The sequence below is a fragment of the Schistocerca americana genome, chromosome 10, assembly GCF_021461395.2.
Source record: "Schistocerca americana isolate TAMUIC-IGC-003095 chromosome 10, iqSchAmer2.1, whole genome shotgun sequence".
NCBI lineage: Eukaryota > Metazoa > Arthropoda > Insecta > Orthoptera > Acrididae > Schistocerca > Schistocerca americana.
In genome coordinates this window covers 165,215,460-165,235,240 of record NC_060128.1, presented here as the reverse complement: position 1 = coordinate 165,235,240, position 19,781 = coordinate 165,215,460, and the positions used below count along the sequence as shown (strand labels likewise).

At 39.4% G+C, this 19,781-nt stretch overlaps 1 protein-coding gene across 1 annotated transcript in view; it reads left to right on the top strand.

Annotated features, from left to right (window-relative positions):
- The window catches only part of LOC124552329 (ectopic P granules protein 5 homolog), a 358,669-nt gene that overhangs the window by 114,811 nt on the left and 224,077 nt on the right, over positions 1-19,781 (top strand). The window contains exons 14-16 of the mRNA XM_047126600.1: positions 3,692-4,095; positions 12,222-12,365; positions 15,615-15,792. Coding sequence (XP_046982556.1) covers positions 3,692-4,095; positions 12,222-12,365; positions 15,615-15,792 — 726 coding nt within the window. The remainder of the gene's footprint in view (positions 1-3,691; positions 4,096-12,221; positions 12,366-15,614; positions 15,793-19,781) is intronic.

Here is a 19,781-nt window from a genome sequence, read left to right as displayed (position 1 = left end):
TTTGACTCCATATATTTTGGTGCATCGATAGCATTAGTCATGTTACAGTTTTTTCAAACAAAATTTGTAATCTAGTTTTTTTTTTTGCTACCTCTTGGAGAATGTTTATCTGTTTTGTTGCGTCTTGTAGGTTCTCTGTTAAGATAGCTAAATCATCAGTGAAAGCTAAGCAGAGAATTTCAAGGTTCTCTCTTTCTTCCAAGGTTAATATTATTATTCATTTGTCTTTTGTTATTTTTCTCCAGTTGTGAACCACTTTCACCAAAATGCAATTGAATAACAATGGGGAGAGTCCATCCGCTGTCTCACAAATGTTTTAGTTTCATCTAAAATTTTAACTTTGCAAATTGTATGAGTCAGAGTTTGACCAATAGTATTTTGGCCACACAGAAATAGGTGCGCGCGTGCGTGTGCATGTGCGCGTGTTGGGGGAGGAGGATTATGCATTATTTGTGTGTTCAATGTCCAGGAAATTGTTATATGTTGCCTGACATTTGGAGAAATATATATTTCTTTAAAAACAGTCTGCAATGCAGTAAAAAGATGCAGGAGCTATTGTGGCACCACCAACTGGAGGAATCTTCACCACAATCAGCAAACATCACTTGTGCAGAATTATGTAATTTTAAATGTTAGCAGTCAGATGAAGATGATTCTGTTGGTTCTAAACTGGTAATAGCGCCATTTATTACTAGTAAATAGAATTACAACATTAACTGACTGCCATTTTTACTTTAGTATTATTGACCTATAAAATGTGGAATCTCGTTTTATACATAAAACGAGGGAAGGGCAACAGCTTACCTATAGAGGACGGGTGTATGTGACACAAAAACATGTAATAGAATACTGTCACTGCTAGTTTTGAGCTCTGCTCTTTATCTATTAAGAGGACCCTCCTCCCCACACCCGACCCCCCCCCCTCCCCCACCTTTTTTTTTTTTTTTTTTTTTAAAGGCTGAAATAACAATACTAATAGTATGAGTATTTACAATACATCATTTGTTTCTGTTAAAAAATTCGTCAATGGAGTAGAAGGAGTTGGCCACTAGTAAGTCTTTCAGGCTCCTTTTAAACTGATCTTTATTTGTACTGAGCGAGGTGGCGCAGTGGTTAGCACACTGGACTCGCATTCGGGAGGACGACGGTTCAATCCCGTGTCCGGCCATCCTGATTTAGGTTTTCCGTGATTTCCCTAAAATCGCTTTAGGCAAATGCCGGGATGGTTTCTTTGAAAGGGCACGGCCGATTTCCTTCCCCATCCTTCCCTCACCCGAGCTTGCGCTCCGTCTCTAATGACCTCGTTGTCGACGGGACGTTAAACACTAATCTCCTCCTCCTCCTCCTCTTTATTTGTAACTAAATTTTTTATGTTTGCTGGCAAATTATTGAAGATGGGTGTTCCTGAGTAGTGGACCCCTTTTTGAAGTAAAGTAAGTGCTTTTAAGTCCTCTTGCAGATCATTTTTGTTCCTGGTATTGTATGTATGAACTGAGCTGTTTGTTGGAAAAAGATATATATTATTATGACAAATATGATGATGATGATGGTGATTAAAATGTGGGGCATTCAACTGTGTGGTTATCAGCGTCTGTATAAATTCCCAACCTTTGCTCAGTCCAATCTTGCCACTTTCATGAATGATGATAAAATGATGAGGACAGCACAAACACCCAGTCATCTCGAGGCAGGTGAAAATCCCTGACCATGCCAGGAATTGAACCTGGGACCCCGTGCTCGGGAAGCGAGAACGCGACCATGAGACCACGAGCTGCAGACTGTAATCAATGACTGACTGTGGCCAGATCACAGATGGAAGCATGGTCTCAAAGGTAAATCTGCTCTTTTCTCTGAAGTTGAATGAAGTGATTTGAGGAAGTGTTGTCGAGTTACACTTTTATGAAGTTGTAAAAAGTTATGGAATGGACACATACCTTCAAGCAAAATCTCTATTCTTCTCTTTTTTTCATGACACTGCCTTTAAATGTTGACTCTTAGCAAAAATACTTGGTCAGTTTCTTAGCTGCCTTTATTTTATCAGTAACAAATGACACAAAGTGTGATGTAATGGTAAGCTGTAAATTAGTAAAGGCAACTCTCATAACTTGGTGCCATTAGGCATTAGGCAGGAAATTGAAAATCATCAGATATTCAAAATCAATTTACAGCTTATTTTCTTACTGAAAAGAACGCCTTGTGGAACACACAGCATTTCATCAACTAAGCGTTGATTCAAGAAGTACTTTCCGACACGAGAGGTATGTCACAAACAATAAACTATGGATTGTGACAGCATTACTTTCACCTCCACATGGCAAATTAATGCTGAGTCAGTTATGTGGTGTTGTTTCTGCAACGACAGTAAGTAAGGAGCAACAGTGGACCTAATATTGCACCTTGAATGTCTAACAGTGGTTCCTCCTCCCACCCCTCTGCCCAAGTTGAAAAAGCATTAACTTTCTGAATTATTTATGTTAAGTATTATGTGACCCATTTGTTAATTATACCATAATTCCACACGACTTCAATTTCCGAAACAAAATGATGAGATTGGCACAATAGAAAGAAATAAAAGAATTCAAAACACATTGAACATTGTCAGGGATGGCGGCCGTAATATAATTGATGAAATAATTTTTTGCTTAACTTAAAATTGTGTTAATGCTTAGACTACAAATGTTTTTCCTTAAACAATTAAAGCATGAAAACTAGTTTCGTTTGTTTTCTACAATTATTTCCAGATTGTGCAAACTGTAAAGAAGGAGTGAATATGCAGCAAAAACTATCATCATTAACTGTAATCATGCAGTTACATGCATTTGTATTGTGGGCTGACAAGACTAAGTCATTATGTAATCACAAACATCATGGTGAACGAGCCAGTTTGTAAACCATAATCTGGCAAGATGATGGCAGTAAGGAAGGCAAATGGCCAGTTGCATTGGTGAAAATAGCATCAAAAACCCATTATTTGCAACTGTACAGCAGCTACTATAGTGAGAACAGTATATGCATCAGTAATGAGAATTGTAAAGATCTTCCAGCTTGCCGTATAAAATTTGCACAAATTGAAGTCTACAAGTGAAACATCAGTAGCCCAACCAGTTTGGCGCGACATGTCAAAACTAAGTTAGTTTCGTTAGATATTACACATCACGCCAGACAGATTTTGGACTTACGACGTTTCACTTTTACTCTTCAGCTTGTGCAAATTTAATAAAGACGACTATTTGAAGCACCAAGCTGGATCACTCCTATGGAACACCTGACAATTCTTGTTACTGTTTCATATACTGTCTCACTATAATAGCTGCTGTACAACTGCAAATAATGGACTTGAAGCTATTTGTACTAATGCAACTGGCCATTTGCCTTCCTTACCACCATAATTTGCGAGATTGTGGTTACAATGTAGCTCATTCACCATGATGTTTGGGACTACATAATGATTTAGTCTTGTTGGCTCACTATATGAATGCATGTAATTGCATGACTACAGCTAATGATAATAGATTTTACTGCACATTCACCACTTTTTTACTGTTTGAATGATCTGAAGATTGTTGTAAAAAGCAGCCAAAACTAGGTACAGTGGCTTAATTGATTAACAAAAAAATTTGTGGTCTAGGTATTTAAAATTTTTTAAATTACTTCTTTTTATTTCGTAAAGCAACAAGTCTTCTTGGGACAGGTGTCAAGCCTGGTGGTGCAGCGGACACCCCCCCAGTCGCACGAGCACGCACTCTCGCTGTGGGCTTGGGAGATGCTGGCACGACTCCGCCTACACGCCCTCGACCAGCCACGCCACGCCGTGTGGACCGCGATGGCAGACCCCGCCTCTGCCGCACCGCCCCGCAGTGCAGACGACGGTGCGGCACCCGGCGGCCCGACGTCGCGGCATCCGGTGGCACTGCTGGCGTCGGTGCTGGGGTCGGGCTGGGGCCACAGCCCGCCGCTGGTGGCCGAGAGGGGGCTGCCAGCACTGCACGCCCTCGCCGCCATCCACGGCCGCTACGAGCAGGTGGCCGCCGCCCTCGAGCTCGTCATTCCGCTCATGCTCGACTGTGCAGACAGCGTGCTGCTCAAGAGTGACAGGTGACACAGCTGAGCATATGATGCATTTGCTGCTTTATCTTGGTGTATGTTATATAGCCCTCTGTACACATTTTGGTCCCATTTGTATCAGATTGAAATGTAGCACGAGTATCTTAGGAGTCAGATTTAAATGGGCTCAAAGTGAGGAAAACTGCAGACATAAAATTGTCTGGTGTGAAATATTTTGCATGAACTGTCAAGTCCGTGGCTTGGTTTTTGCCCAAGGATCTAGTGACATTGTCGAACAATGGTTAGTTTCTTATAGCATTGCTAATTCATGAGATTAATCACAAAGAAGGTAGAATCGTCAGGAGTGCCCTAGGAAAGTGTGATAGGACCGTTACTATTTTCTATATACATAAATGATCTGGCGGGCAGTGTGAGTGACAATCTGCCGCTGTTTGATGATGATGTCATAGTATACTGTAAGGTGTCGAAGTTTAGTGACTGTAGGAGGATACAGGGTGACTTAGACAAAATTTCTAGTTGTTGTGATGAATGGCAGCTAGATATTAATGTAGAAAAAGGTAAGTTAACGCAGATGGGTAGGAAAAACCAACCTGTAATGTTTCCATACAGTATTGCTAGTGTCCTGCTTGACGCAGTCAAGTCATTTAAATATCTGTGCGTAACGTTGCAAAGCAATATGTGGTGGAACAAGCATATAAAAACTGTGGTGGGGAAGATGAATGGTAAACTTTGGTTTATTGGGAAAATTTTAGGGAAGAGTGCTTCACCTGTAGAGGAGACTGCATATAGGATGCTGGTGCAACCTATTCTTGTGTACTGGAATCTGTACCAGGTCAAATTGAAGGAAGACATCGAAACAATTCAGAGGTGGGTTGCTAGATTGGTTACCAGTAGGTTCGATCAACACATAGGTATTACAGAGATGCTTTGAGAACTCAAATGAAAATCCCTGCAGGCAAGGTGACTGTCTTTTCGAGGATCACTATTGAAAAAATTTAGAGAACCGGTGTTTGAAGCTGCTGCAGAACTATTCTACTGCCACCAACATACATTATGCACAAGGACCACAAAGATAAGATGCAAGAAATTAGGCCTCATACAGAAGCATATAGACAGTAATTTTTCCCTCGCTCTATTTGTGAGTGGAACAAGAGAGAAAATGAGTAGTAGTGGCATAGGGTACCCTCCACCACGCAACATATGGTGGCTTGCAGAGTGTGTAGGTAGATGTAGCTGTAAATGTAGAATGAGTCATGTTAGATTCAAGGGACTCATTCATATATGTAAATGCAGCTAAATACTATCCACTCACAAATTCTCATAAGTCAACTTTCACAACTTCACAACTTTCACATTCTCCCTGCCTACCTTTCTTAATATGGAAATTTTGCATATAGTTGGCAAAGGGTGCAAAATCAATCTTGTAGAAGAGGTTGAAATTTATAAACAGTCCCATCTTAACTCTTGCTGAATGATCAACTCGCACTGATTTTCGATTGTATAGCCTCTCTCTTAAATAATTCACAACAAACTACTTTATGCCAAACTTTCGTTGTACCTGATTACACCTTCAAAACTGGCTTGGTCGCAGATTTTTAAGTAATTCATTGTATTGTTTCTGTCTAGTATGTATGAATGGCTTTTAAGTAACACTGATCTTTTAACCAAGTTTGATTCCGTTGGAACCGTTTTTGTGCAGTGACTGTAGTAAATTTCAAAAAGGGAAAGGAATTCAGCAATTGGTCACAAATCCAATCTTTCTTTCTTTTTTTTTTTTTTTTTTTTTCTAGATTTCAGCCATTGAATAGGTACCATCAATGAACTGAAATTGAGTCATATAGGCTTGTCAGTCTTTTGACTGCACATTTTATTATACAACTTTTGGATGTACATTGCACAGCCTCAGTTAGAATCTGGCAGCATATGCCCTGAAGCCTTATAAGAACTTGTGGGGCGAAGAGCTTGATGGGCCTATATCACTTGATTTAAATGTACTGAATGTAGTTATTCAATAGCTGAAATCTAGGCCTGCAATAAAAATACAGATTGGATTTGTGACATTGATAAATTCCTTTTCCTTTTTCATTGATTATTCACTTTTAAGTGCTTTCTTGGTATAGCCATGAACTAAATCTCAGTTTATTGTGTAACTGTCAAATGCTGACTTGCCAACATTCCTAGGAAAGTTCGCTAGCTTTCACACGGTAGACTTTCTTTAGCACCTGGGCGAGCTGCAGGAATGTTTCCACCCACCAAGTCAAGTTGTAAACACACCCTGGGGCCTCTCGCATGCCTTGGGGTTGACGGTCACAATCCTCGCCATCTAAGCCCGTCTGCAGCTCACTTTTTTGTGTTTCCTGTTAACGCATGTCCTGCAGCTGGCCTTGTCTCCAGAATACTAAACTCTTCAATATATCGCTGCTTCTCCATTGGCATGGTGCCACCATCACTTGATGATAAAATTTGATTAGTTTACCTGCCATTTTTTTGGCTCCCTTTGCATAATGATGACTTTTTTTATAAATACGTATCAGTTTGCTTAACACTCAGTCCATGTTTTAATGGTCTGTTTCAATCCTTATGTTAATCATTTTATATCATTTGCTTGTACTCCTACTGTTGCATACTTAATTAAGCTTCTATGTACGCTAGCTCTCTCATTTTATAAATGGGCATGATTAATGCTCTTCATGGCACCAGTATGTTGGTTGACTTTCATCACATAAACTATATACAATTTGTAATTTGACAGTTAGTCATTTGCTAGTCATTGCACATATCACGCATTTTTTGTGATGTGGGACTGGTTATTGATTTTGTAACAAAGGTATGTTGTGGTTTGGAAGCTTAGCTATTTTACATTTATTTGAACAAAGCTGTTACACTACTTCTGTTCAATCAGTACATGTTTTTAATGTACTTGTTTTACATATGTATTTTTTGCCAGTTATTTGTAGGACACTACCATCCGATTCTTACTTTGCTGTTGGCTTACCAGTGATTTGAGCCTACTTTAATTTTCGGGATGACAGTTTAAACTGTTCAGGCTGGTAAAATAAACTAAATAGAGGCTGTTTTGGGCTGCTGACAACTGACTTTTCATCTTTGTTGTTATTCCTAACACCCAACTTTTATATTTCACTTAGATAGAAATTCTTCTACAGAATATAAGGGGTTGTCAAGGGGAAAACATTTCAGTTTGTCTTCAAACTTTGCTGTCTGTCAGGCATTTTGTATCATTGGGTAAATGATCAAAACTTTGGTGGCAGCATTGTGTACCACTTTTAGGCCAAACAAAAGTCAGCCTAAATGTGAAATAATAAAATCTTATTTTTCTGGTGTTGAAATTATGCACATCATTGTTCCTTTTGAACTACAGTGGATTATATACAACAAACTTCATGAAGTGATAAATATACTGTGAATTTGTTGTCAGAATGCCCAACTCTTTTTAAACAAAGGTCTACAAGATGTTTGTGGGTGAGCTCCTCATATTATTCTTATAGCATGTTTTTGAGCAATGATCACTTTCTAACTTAAATTGAGTTACACTGGAACATTATTCCATATGACATCATTGATTGAAAATATTCAGAATATGTCATCTTAATGATTTGTCACTTCATGAGATTTGCAATGGTTTGAATTGCAAAAATGGCTGAACTAAGTTGTTTTAGGAGATCCAAAATGTGTTTATTCTAGTTTAAATTCTTGTCAGTATTGGCACCTAAGAATTTTGAATTTTTCACACTAGTTATTTCCTCACCATGTGTCACACTTATCATTGGTGTAGTGCATGTGGATTTCACTAAGTTCTGTCTTCATCGGGTCATGAGAAATAATAATAAAATTATTGACAGACGTTACATATTCAGCCTCCAGGCTGACTGACAATTTCTTATTTTGAAGGCTGACTGTCTTCTCAGAGTGGTGGCTTTCAGTGAGCTCATTGTGTGGCTGCAAATCAGGTAGTGAGCAGTTGCTAGTGTCACACTGCCACTTACCGCTGAGTTTGTGTCCTTGTGCCCACGACAGATTAATTTCCATCAAGAATTGTTATTGTTTGGTTTTGAGGACTATTAGATAATTTTAATCTGTTGTTACAGAAGTGCCTTTGTGTCCAATAAGAGTTAAAAGCCACAAAGTGAGGATTACAATGTTAAGTTATTCACTGTAAATTGAGCCCCGTTATTACCTGTAAATGCAGAGGAGTAGAGACTAATGCATGTTGCACTCTTGTTACATATGCTGGGAGATAGTGTTTACACAAATGTCTCTGAGAACATGATTTTTTTTCCTGACATGTGGCTTAATGGTGGATAGTCATCATTATAAAGTGTTGTGGCTTTTGCGGGTTTGGTCCTGTTTGAGGCCAACTGATTTGTAGTGTGTCTTCCTCTTTTCACTTCATCCAGCATTTTTATTCTTTTACTTCATATTTTCTTCTGTCCTCCCATTTTTTACAGATTTGGGAGAGTTCTAGGTTTCTTTACACTCTCAAGTACTTTACTGTTCTTCACTTTATCCGCCCATTTTTTTTTCTCCATTCTCCTCCAGAACCACATCTTAAATGCTTCAGTTTTCTCTCTTTCTCTCTTCTTCAGTGTCTGCTTTCACAGTCATGGAAAAAAACACTCCACACAAAATACTTAACTAACCTTTTCCTTGTAATTTTCCAATCTTTCGCAGCAGTCTGTTGACATCTTTGAGGAGTCAGGTATCTTGCCAGATATCTGTGTCATTCTTCTATGATATTATGGTAATGTAACTCATTATCTTCATCAGGTGCTACCTGAGACTCTTCTTCATGTTGAATTGGTCCAGTATTTATATTTGCGACATTCCCCTCCGTGGTTGCTTCTAGGCATTTCCTGTGCGGTCTGTGCGCAGTGGACCCGTGCTTAGGTGCTCCATCTTTGTTCTGGTGCACTCGCTGGCATTTAGACATTCCATTTTCAGTCCAGAGTTGTTCTGGATGTTTCCTCTGTGGTCTCCACCCACTAGACACAATGTTTAGCATTCTGCTTCAGTTTGGTGTGCCAGTTGTTCTGCCTACGACATCAGTTCTTGTTTATGTGGAGTGCTTCTGCTGCCCCTGTTGCATGTTCAGCAATTCCAGTGCAGGATCCTTCTGGGATTGGTACACAGTGTCATGGTTCTGGTTTTCCATCACCTTTATGTCTCTAGACTCTCCTATAACAGCGTCCCAATACCTGGGGGTCTGTGCCAAATCCTTATTTCGTCATAGGTCATGGAACGATTGAGTGCTGGATAGTGCTCGGCAATAGTTGATTTAGTTGCCTTTCTTAGTCGTGTGTGCCTCTGATGTTCATTGCATCTTATGTCCACTGTCCTGGTTGCTAGGCCAATGTATGACACTCCACATTGGCAAGGTATTGGTAAGTTCCTGGTTTTTGTGGTCCTAGGTCATCTTTTACATTCTACAATAGTCTCCTGATCTGAGTAGGTGGACAGAATGCACACTTGATATGAAGCTTCCTAGCTATCTACATGTGACAACATGTGTGCCCTGTGGCCCAGTGTCTTCAGAACTCCATTCTTTTGTGGTGGATGGTAACAGTTGCTGGCTTGCAGTAGAATGATGCTGACATGTGGCAGAATACCCAACACCTGAGAGAGGTCAACATTTTCCTTAATTGCACCTCCATTTTGTGAACTTAAAAAGCATTTATTTTTCTGGAGTGCTTGCTTTGAGATTGCACTTCTAGATCTTACTTAATTTTCATTCATCCAGTGATTAATTAGCTGCTTCTCAAATATATGTACTCTGCATCCTGTTCAGCCTGACTTTCTGTTGTTTTCACACATCTTCTTTGTCACATGCTCTCATCAGCTCAGTTTTCTTTGTGTTAATTTTCATTGTGTACTCGTGCAATTCTTCTTCAACTCTGGATAATAATTTTTGAAGAGAGATTGTTTTTATCTCCAAGCAGTGCAACGTCATCAGGAAATCTGATGTAGTTGATATTCTTTCCTCCTGTGGTCATACCTTTACTTACAGCGTGTGTATTGAATAAGAAAGCATATGTGCAATGTATAACAAAATTTTTTCTCACCTCCTTCTTGTTATTTTCATCACTGGAGTCATTGTCCTTCTCCTAAACATTATGAAGAATATCACTACCATGGTTTGAAATATTTGATTTATTTCCCTCAAACTACAATAGCTTTTCTCATGTGAGACTTCAAGATTATTTTTTGTGTGTGCTAGGCATGACAAACATACTACTGTCTGGAGGCCAGTTTACTTTCTTGTGTTACTGCTTTATCATCTGAAAACATAAGTATCTTAGATTTGCATGTTTATTTAATTCCCGGATAACAAATGATTTCCAGTTTTTAAAGACATCATCAATATAAATGCTAAAAAAGGTGATCATATAGGAGATCCATGTTTCACTCCTTAATTGATTTATACCTCACCTGTGTCTTTGTTTTTGGTGGCTGAATAATCCATTTATTTTGTTGATCTGACTAATCACTCCGTTGGTACATAATGGGTAGATGTCACATCTCTGTGTTCAACAGTGTGAGAGTTTGGCTAATTAGAGACCTCAGCATGACATTTCTTTGTGATGGGTAGTGATGGCTTGAGATGTGGAAACAGACATCAGTATATTTGGATTTTCTGTACACACCACAGGCGAAGGACCTGTAGTGGGCACAAGGGCTCAAACTCAGCTGAAAATGGGATTCTGTTGCTAACAACTGCACACAGCCTGATTTTAGAACAGGCAGCAAGCTCACACGAAGCTCCTGAAGATGACAATTGTAGGTCATCAAAACATTTCAAAATGGGGTTGTCGGTGCAACCAGGATGCTGAATACGTAAAGTCTGTCAGTGATGCAGAGGAAAACTCAAAAATCACTATGAGTGATTTATTTCTTTCCCCCTCTCAATTCAAATTCTGCACATCTAGGAGTACTACACTAGTGATAAGTGAGGAAATAATAACTGGTGTAGAAAATTTTAAATTCTTAGGTGTCCATATTTATGAGAATATAAGCTGGAAAAAAAAACAACAAAAGCAAACAAATTTCTGAATTCCGAAAAACACATTTCAGCCATATTTGCACTCCCAATCATTGATTGAAAACCTTGGAGAGAGACAAACCAACTAAATAACATATTTTGTATATTTTTGCCCAATGAATAATGTTCTTGGTTAACTCATCTTTAAACTTGCTGGAAGAATGATATGTAGCGCTCACTTACAATTGTCTTCTAGGAATCTGTGTAAGGAGTTACACACTCTGACTACTGATTCACGGTGTATTTATTCATAAAGTTCATTGTAAATAATTCACTACAGTTTGGAAGGAACAATGATTTACAAAATCACAATATTAGAAGGAAAAAAAAATCATTACTCAACATTAAGGTTGTCTTTATCACAAGAGGTGGTGCACAATGCTGGCAATGAAATTTTTGGTCACTTATGCAATTATATAAAATATCTAGGTAAAAAATCTACCCACCAAGTGGGGGCAGGAGAACACACACAAAAAAGAGTCCTTCTTCTGGCAGAAGGGTTGAAGGGGAAGGAAGAGGGGATCAGGGGTTCTGTGCGACTTTTCCGACCCCTAGCCCTCTTGCTAAACCTTTCCAGTTCTCCTTCAACTCTTTTGCCAGGAGGAGGAGCCTATGGCCCTGAAAGCTTGCATACACAAAACCTCTTTTTTGTCTTCTCCTGCCACCACTTGGTGAGTAGATTTTTTGTTTATCCAATTACACTGTATTGTCAAAAATTGATTATTTTTATTGGTATGTATATAGAGTACATCTGACAGATAGCAAAGTGAAGTTTGAAAACAAAATAGAAATGTTTCTTCTTGGAAACTTCTTCTGTCACACAGAAGAATTTCTATTCATGTATTGTGTAAAATCAGTTGGGAGGAATTAAAATAAATAAATGATCAGTGTGTATTAGTAGTTACATATTAATGTGTAATATGAATGTAAAATGACTTGATGAAAATCATTACGATTAACAGCACAAATGGCCCGTGGAACATACAACTAACTAACCAGATACACTCATCAGCAAACAAACTGAACTACAAAATTGAAGGTATCTCGAAAGTTTCACTAGTATTTGCTTACAGCTAATCACTGTGCTACTGTTGGGTTTCAGATACTCTGCCATTCTGATGTCACTCCTGACAGCAGATAGGACTTACATGAAGATGGCCAAGAACCTGATTGCCCCCGAGTTCCCTGGACCAGTGCTTAGGATGTTCGGGAACATGGTGCAGTGTCAGCTGGAGAACTACCGCAGGTATTCACTGCATTTATTTGTTTCAGCTTTTCATTTCATGTGGCTTTTATCAAACCTGCATTTATAGCATCTTTAGATGTATAAAAAATTTGTGACAGTGTTGACTGAACTACAGCATTTGAAATTCCAGAGGTAGCAGAGACAAAATACGGGGAGCAAAACGTTATTTACAACACGGATAGAATTCAGACTGCAGTTTCACTACCTGGTCACATTAATGTGACCATCTGTCAAAAGCATGAATAACCACCCTTTTGCAGCACACACCACTGCGAGACATGCAGGAAGAGTTTCAGTGAGGTTCTGGAACTTACCAACAAGAATGTGGAGTCTTGCCAACTCTTGTGCTGTAACCAGCTGCACTAGATTTCTCAGTTGAGAATCCATATTGTGAGCAACCGTATCGTGATAGCCCCACAAATTCCCAGTTGGGGTTAAAGCCAGGGGCTTTTGTGGCCAGAGGATTACATTAAACTAGTGCTCTTTGAACCATTCACAAGCACTGCAAGCTGTGTGACATGTTGCATTGTCCTGCTGGTAGATGCCTTTGTGCCAAGGAAAGGCAAACTGCATGTACTAGTGGACACGGTCCCCGACGTTAGATACATACGTGAGTTGATTCTCTGTGCCCTTCCGAATGATGAGATCACGCAGAGAATGCCACAAAAGCATTCCCCAAACCATACCTGTTACAGGGTGTTTGCTTTTATACATTTCATGCCGTACATGCCAACTGCCATCTGTCCAATGGATAAAATGTGATTCATCTGAAAAGGCGAAGAAAAGCAGTCAGCATGGATGCGTGAACCAGGTGCATGCTACAGAGGCCCATATGCAGCAGTGTTCACCGAACAGTCTTTGAGGAGTCACTGTTGGTAGTCACTATTGGTAGCCCCTTAGTTCATCAGGGCAGTCAGTTGTTCAAAAGTTGCACATCTGTTTGACCATAGACATTTGCACAGCCATTGTTCACCCCTGTCACCTATGGCCCGTGGTGCACCAGAGTTGCCAATAGCACCATTTTGGCATGTGGGGTATACTTTAACCGCTGTGCCACACAAACAGTTTACAGACTTAGCCATTTTAGAAATGCTTTCACCCACAGCCCAAAAGCCAGTGATAATGTCTTTTGGAATGTCAGATAAATCGCTCCGTTTTCACATTGCGACAACGACTGCACTGTTTTCTGTGCCCCTCCGACACACTATATGCGCCCTCCACTGCTAGTGCTGCCACCTACTGTATGTCAGTGGTTATTGCTTGTTGACGATGAACATAGTTGGTGGTCACATTAATGTACTGGACCGTGTGTAAGAGTCGAAGGATGAGAAAGGGGAGCAGTGGTTAAGAAGGGAGTGAGACACGGTTGTAACCTGTTGCTGATGTTCTACAAATCTGTATACTGAACAAGCAGTAAAGCAAACTGAGAATAAATTTGATAAGGGAATTAAAGTTAAGGGACACGAAATTACAAGCGTGAATTCTGTCACAGATGGCAGCAGACTTGAAACATCAGTTGGACGGAGTAAATATTGTCTCGAAAAGGGGGTATATGGTGGTTAACAACAGAATCAAAACAACCGCAATGGAGTGCAATTGAATTAAATCATGAAGTGCTGAGGGAATTGGTTAATACCGTATTTACTCAAATCGAAGCCACACTTTTTTTCCGGTTTTTGTAATCCAAAAAACAGTCTGCGGCTTAGAATCGAGTGCAAAGTAAGCGGAAGTTCTGAAAAATGTTGGTAGGTGCCGCCACAACTAACTTCTGATGTCGAATATATGTAGCGCTATACAGGCATGCTTTGCAGGCACAAAGATAAATACTGGCACCAAAACCTCTGCGTCAGTAACTAAATTAAAAAAAAAAAAGGTGGAAGATGAGCTTTTTTCTCCGCCCCGAGTTTCGACCACTGCCTTTTCATACATTAGCCAACGAAGGAAATACAAATTCCGTATTGTTCATCTTTGAATGTAGCAGCCTTTCAATGTACTACGAAAATCTGACTGGCAAGACTGTTTGGGATGGTTGTCAATATGGCCAACTCTATGTTTACAGTTTTTTCCTACCTATGACAAGAAATGGTTGCTAATAGGAACTTTTATGAATTGTGAATCACATGCAGTATTCTCTTCACCATAAGAATAATACGAATGTAAACATTTTTCCATGTATTCCTTCGTGTTTTGTGCTGTCTCATTTAAATCCTGTCTGCCTAATAAACTGTGAAACTAGAGTGAGGCAACAGCAAACGCGGAAGAATATCATGTCATGTCATTTTTATATTCATACTATTCTTATGCTGAATTTTGATAGAGTCAGAAATGAAGCACGGTAACTGACTAGATTTTTAAATCTAAGATGACTCTAATTTCTGTGCAGAATGTTATGTACTAAAGAGGCGTCTGCAAAGATTTTCAAACGGAGAAAAATTTTCGCTAAACTTTCGTTCAGAACATCAATCGTACGCAGTCTATTATTTGGTTCTTGTTGATCATTATCAAAGAAAGCAGCAGTGTAAGCAACAACAAATAGCAGTCTCTTGCCATTGTTTCGCTAATGAGACGATTCCTCTCTCTCTCTTTATTTTTTAATTGTAAGCGGCGGTAGCGTGCACAAAAGCAAGCCATGCCGCGAACGGCGACTTGTCGTAAACACTCATCATCAGAATGCGACAAACAATGCACGACACAGTACAATAATGCATTTTGAGCTTAGAGGGACGGAAACACCTATAACAAAGAGAACGGCACTTATAAGATCAAAGAAAAATAAGCAATCAATTCAAACCATACGAAGCACGTGAAAAAGGAGGCGTACCCGTATAAATACGGACGGAGCGCCTGACGCATAGCAATGACTACCTGGTAAAGCTTAAATGCTAAGCTTACGACTCGAACCAAACTACTGTAGCTGTATCTTCATTCATTCGACCTAAATTGTGTCTCATATTACAATGGACCAACTTTGTTTCGGTTTGGAGGTGCGGTCTAAAACGTTTCTCTCCCCTTGAATTTCGAGTCTCAAATTTCAGGTGTGGCTTAGATTCGGGAAAATTTTTTTTCCTTGATTTTGAGTCACATTTTTCAGGTGCGGCTTAGATTCGAGTGCGGCTTAGATTCGAGTAAATATGGTATATCAGGCAGTAAAAGGAGTAGATGTCCTCAGGTCCAGAGGCAGCTATCTCGTACTCACGTACAGTGACAGCTTGCAGCACTACATGTTGAGGTCCTTGCTTTCTAACGCAGGTACAGCCTGGCGAGCCCCCGGGAACTGGTGCGGCTGTGGCTGCTGAGCATGGCACAGCTCCCAGACTGGACACGGGAGTCGGGTGCCGTCTACGTGGCTGACATCATTCTACGCTGCGCCTTCTTCTACCCGGATGCTCGCGATGTGGCTGTCGGCATTCTGGCTGATCTACACCAGGTGTGTTCCACAGATGTAGCCTTCTGTTTTCATCAGAAACATATGTTTGACCAGGACTGCACCCAAGCAGTGTGTTTGGACCTCTCGTGTTCTCCATTTACGTAAGCCATTTGTCCGATATGGTAGGCAGCAATTTGCGGCACTTTGCTGATGACAGTGTAGTGTCCCTGAAAGTTTTGTCATTGACTCGTTGTTGGTGGGAGGGTTCAGGATGACTTGGACATAATTTCTGTTTGGAGCAATTAGTGGCAGCTTGCTTACATGTACATCTACATAGATAGTCTGAAAACCATTGTGAAATGTACAGAAGAGAGTACATAGCATAATACCACATGTTAGTATTTCTTACCCTCCCATCTACCAGTGGAGAACAAGCAGAATGATTGCTCAAATGCCTGTAATTAGTCTGAACTTGTGTTCACAACCCCTATCTTAGCGATATCTATTGGGCTGAAGGGTATCTCTAGATTTTGCACTTAATATTGGTTCCTAAAACTTTGTTGATACACTTGCATTGCATAATTTCTGTCTTATGTTCAACTGTCTCCCAATTCTGTTCTTTTTTTTTTCTTTTCCCTTCCCCTCCAGCGTTTATTGGTGATCAACTGAGAATAATACAATCACGTGATCTTACACATCAGTTATATTACCTATCTTTTCATCATGAGTGTCTTACAATTGTGTTTTAGACCAGACTTTTTTTAATGCATCATTAGTGGTCATTGGGGTTTATTCCTTTTTGTTTGACATTTTCTGAAGTTAACCAGCTTTTCTCTTGTTGTTAGTGGAGTTTTAAGTCAAAGAAAACTTGGTTGCAAAAAACAATACTACAAAAAGGATAGATCCTACTCACCATACAGCGGAGATGCTGAGTCGCAGATAGGCACAACTGAGAGACTGTCAGAAAATAAGCTTTTGGCCAACAAGACCTTTGTCAGAAATAGAACATACGCAACTCACACGCACATGACTGCTGCCTCTGGCTGCTGAGGACACACTGTGAGCAGCAGTGCATGATGGGAGACACAACTGTGTGATGGGGGTAAGGAGGAGGTTGGGGCAGGAATGGGGAGGGCTAGCAGGATTTTGTTGTGGCTGTCTGCTTCTCAGCCTCTCCACTACATGTTGTGTAGCAACTATCTTTATCATAATAGTGTTACATTCTATCCCGGGATTTCCTTGCTTGCAGAGTTTTGTTTCTTTCTCTCTTCAACATCTTAAATTGAGTACGCTCGAGGCAGAAGAAAGCAGTTAATATTGATGCTGTGTAAGAAGTCGTGCAAACAAATGAACCTGTTATCAGTCGCGCTACCCTTCTTTCATATCAATATTACTGTAACACTATTCCGGAACTTGGTAGCCTTTCAGCAAAGTGGCAACAAAAATTTGATTTTCAATATTTTGCATAGTTATTGACCAATTTATGAATTTAAAAGTCTGTGTCATAATCTACTCATTAAGAGATGTAATTTTACATTAAAAATTTAACACAACAAGACTAGTATTACAGCTAGAAACTGTGTTTGGTTTGAGGCAGACTAACTGGTGGCAGGCATATACCCTGGAGTTTATTCATCCAATATTTGAGAATGAGAGCTCTTGGTGACTTCCAACAAATATTACACATAATTTCAAACCATTATGAAACTTTTTCCCACTGGCACCCACCACATCATGAATAAAGGAAGAGAAGTCTGTCACTTACTACATTTTTTGCTGTCCATGCAGTAAAATTTCAATATCAGGCGCAATGTTTTGATTTATTATCTCTGTACTAGTAACTATTTGCATCACACAGTTTCCTGTGTCCACATATTCTGCTGATTGTTCATGCAAAATTGTATCGGTCTACAACATGTAGTTCAGGAGATATGTCGTCATAAACATTGAGGTGTGAGAAAACTAGCTTTTGCTGAAAATGGAGCACTAATTGTCCAGTTTGTATACATCCAATGTTGTACAATGAGAGCAATTAACAACTGTCAACAAACTTTAAGCATAATTTTAAACCTGTTTTAAACTTTCCCTCACTTATGTGCTAAAAGGCAAATACTTACTACATTAACTCATTTGCAAAGTATTCACATGTTTGTAGCTGTTTTGTAGATGGGAGTTATATTATTTAAAGAATCAGGAGATTATGGGTTTTTGATATCCCCTGTTAGTCCTGTTTGGTACAGGTCCTATTCACTTGAGCAGTATTCTTGGATAGGAAACACAAGTATTTTGTAAGCTGTCTCCTTTAAAGACTGATAACATTTTCTCTGTATCCTACGAATGAACTGAAGTCTGCTACCTCCCTTACTTATGACTGAGCCTATTGTTACACACACACACACACACACACACACACACACACACACAGACAGAGAGAGAGAGAGAGAGAGAGAGCGAGCGAGCTTGCTAGCTAGCTAGTTAGCTAGCTTCATTTCCCCATCCACTTAAGCAATAGAGTCTCTGTCCCCTTCCATGGCCTCCTCTCCACCCCCTCTCTGCCCCCCCCCTCACCCCCCCCCCCCTCTAAACACTCATCAGTCTTTGTTTCTATTTTGCTGCATGGAGTTGTCAAAAAAGCCATAGTTATATGGATCTCACCATAATAATAGTTTTAACTGAATTATGAGACACGTGTCATGTTTGATGAGGCTGATGCACTATCACTGAGGTGAGGTGTGCACAATCTCAGAGGTGGGATGAACTAAGAACTTTTAAGATAACAATTTACTCACTGTGTTCTGCAGAACACAGTGTGAAGTAGAACTTGCACAAAATAATGTTATGTTCTATCAAATATGGGTCCTGCAGTACAATCATGAAAGCAATTCATTATTGATGGTATTTGATGATATTTAATTATGCTATTCTTACACTTTACTGGTTTATTTCCACTTTAACTGTGGTTGCTGTATGAAGCCTGTACGTTTGTAGATTTAACATGTTTGTAGTGCACAAGCTGTTATTTAAAGTATCAAAATTGTATTACTACTGACTATTAGGTTATAATTCATAACTAAATTTCAACTTCTATAATATCAATGAGAATTTAACATTTTTTTTAAGTATCTCATTTTTAGAAAGATATTAATTTTTGATATGAAGTATCTCCTGCATAATTATCATTTTTGTCCAGCAAGCCACAATGGAACTTGAAGATGAGGTAATTGTAATATTCCTCTTGCATGTATTTTCTTTTGACTGTAGAACTGGTTTTACAAGACATGCATGTTAGTCATTAACTGAGAGACTCACATGGAATTTTCTGTGAAAGGTTAATAGTTGAAAATAGCATACACAAAAGCTAAGTGGTATGTCCATAGCTCTGGTGGAAAAAAGGGCCCAAAATGTTTCCACAGTAACAAGGTGAAAGTAAAAGGCAAAGTGGAAATATTTGTCCATTCTATTTTTCTGTCTGTGTGATATCCTGCTTTACGCACAGTGTTTCAAGAGGAGTGGGAAATATTTGGCATATTAGAGTAGCCCAGGTTGAATAAAATATTCCATTAATGAGTGTCCAATTTTTATCAGTAACAGAAATAAAAATAATTACAGGGAGAGTTTTCATATTGTGTGTTGGTATTCCAATCACTATGGATTTATATATCAACTAGCTGTATCTGTCCAGAGCCACACTTTGTTCTGGATGAGTCTGGTCAAATGGAATAGAAAGAATGTAGAAAGCCTACATTTCTAATATGTGTGAGAATTGGATAAACATCCAATCTCTGTCACATCACAGATGTGATAGGAATGGAACATTCTTCAATGGAGAATGTGTAGGACACTAGCCTGGCTCATGCCACTTCCTCGTGCAATTGCGTGGGAGGTCACATCCAGATCAACTGCAACAGCTGCAAGAACATTAATTTTCAACTCTTCTTTCATTACTTGTTTCTTCCTTCTGTTGTGTTGTCTTAGTGTTACACTACCACTTCCACATTACTGATTGAAGACGTTGATAAATGATTGCCGAGATGGTCGACATCTATTGG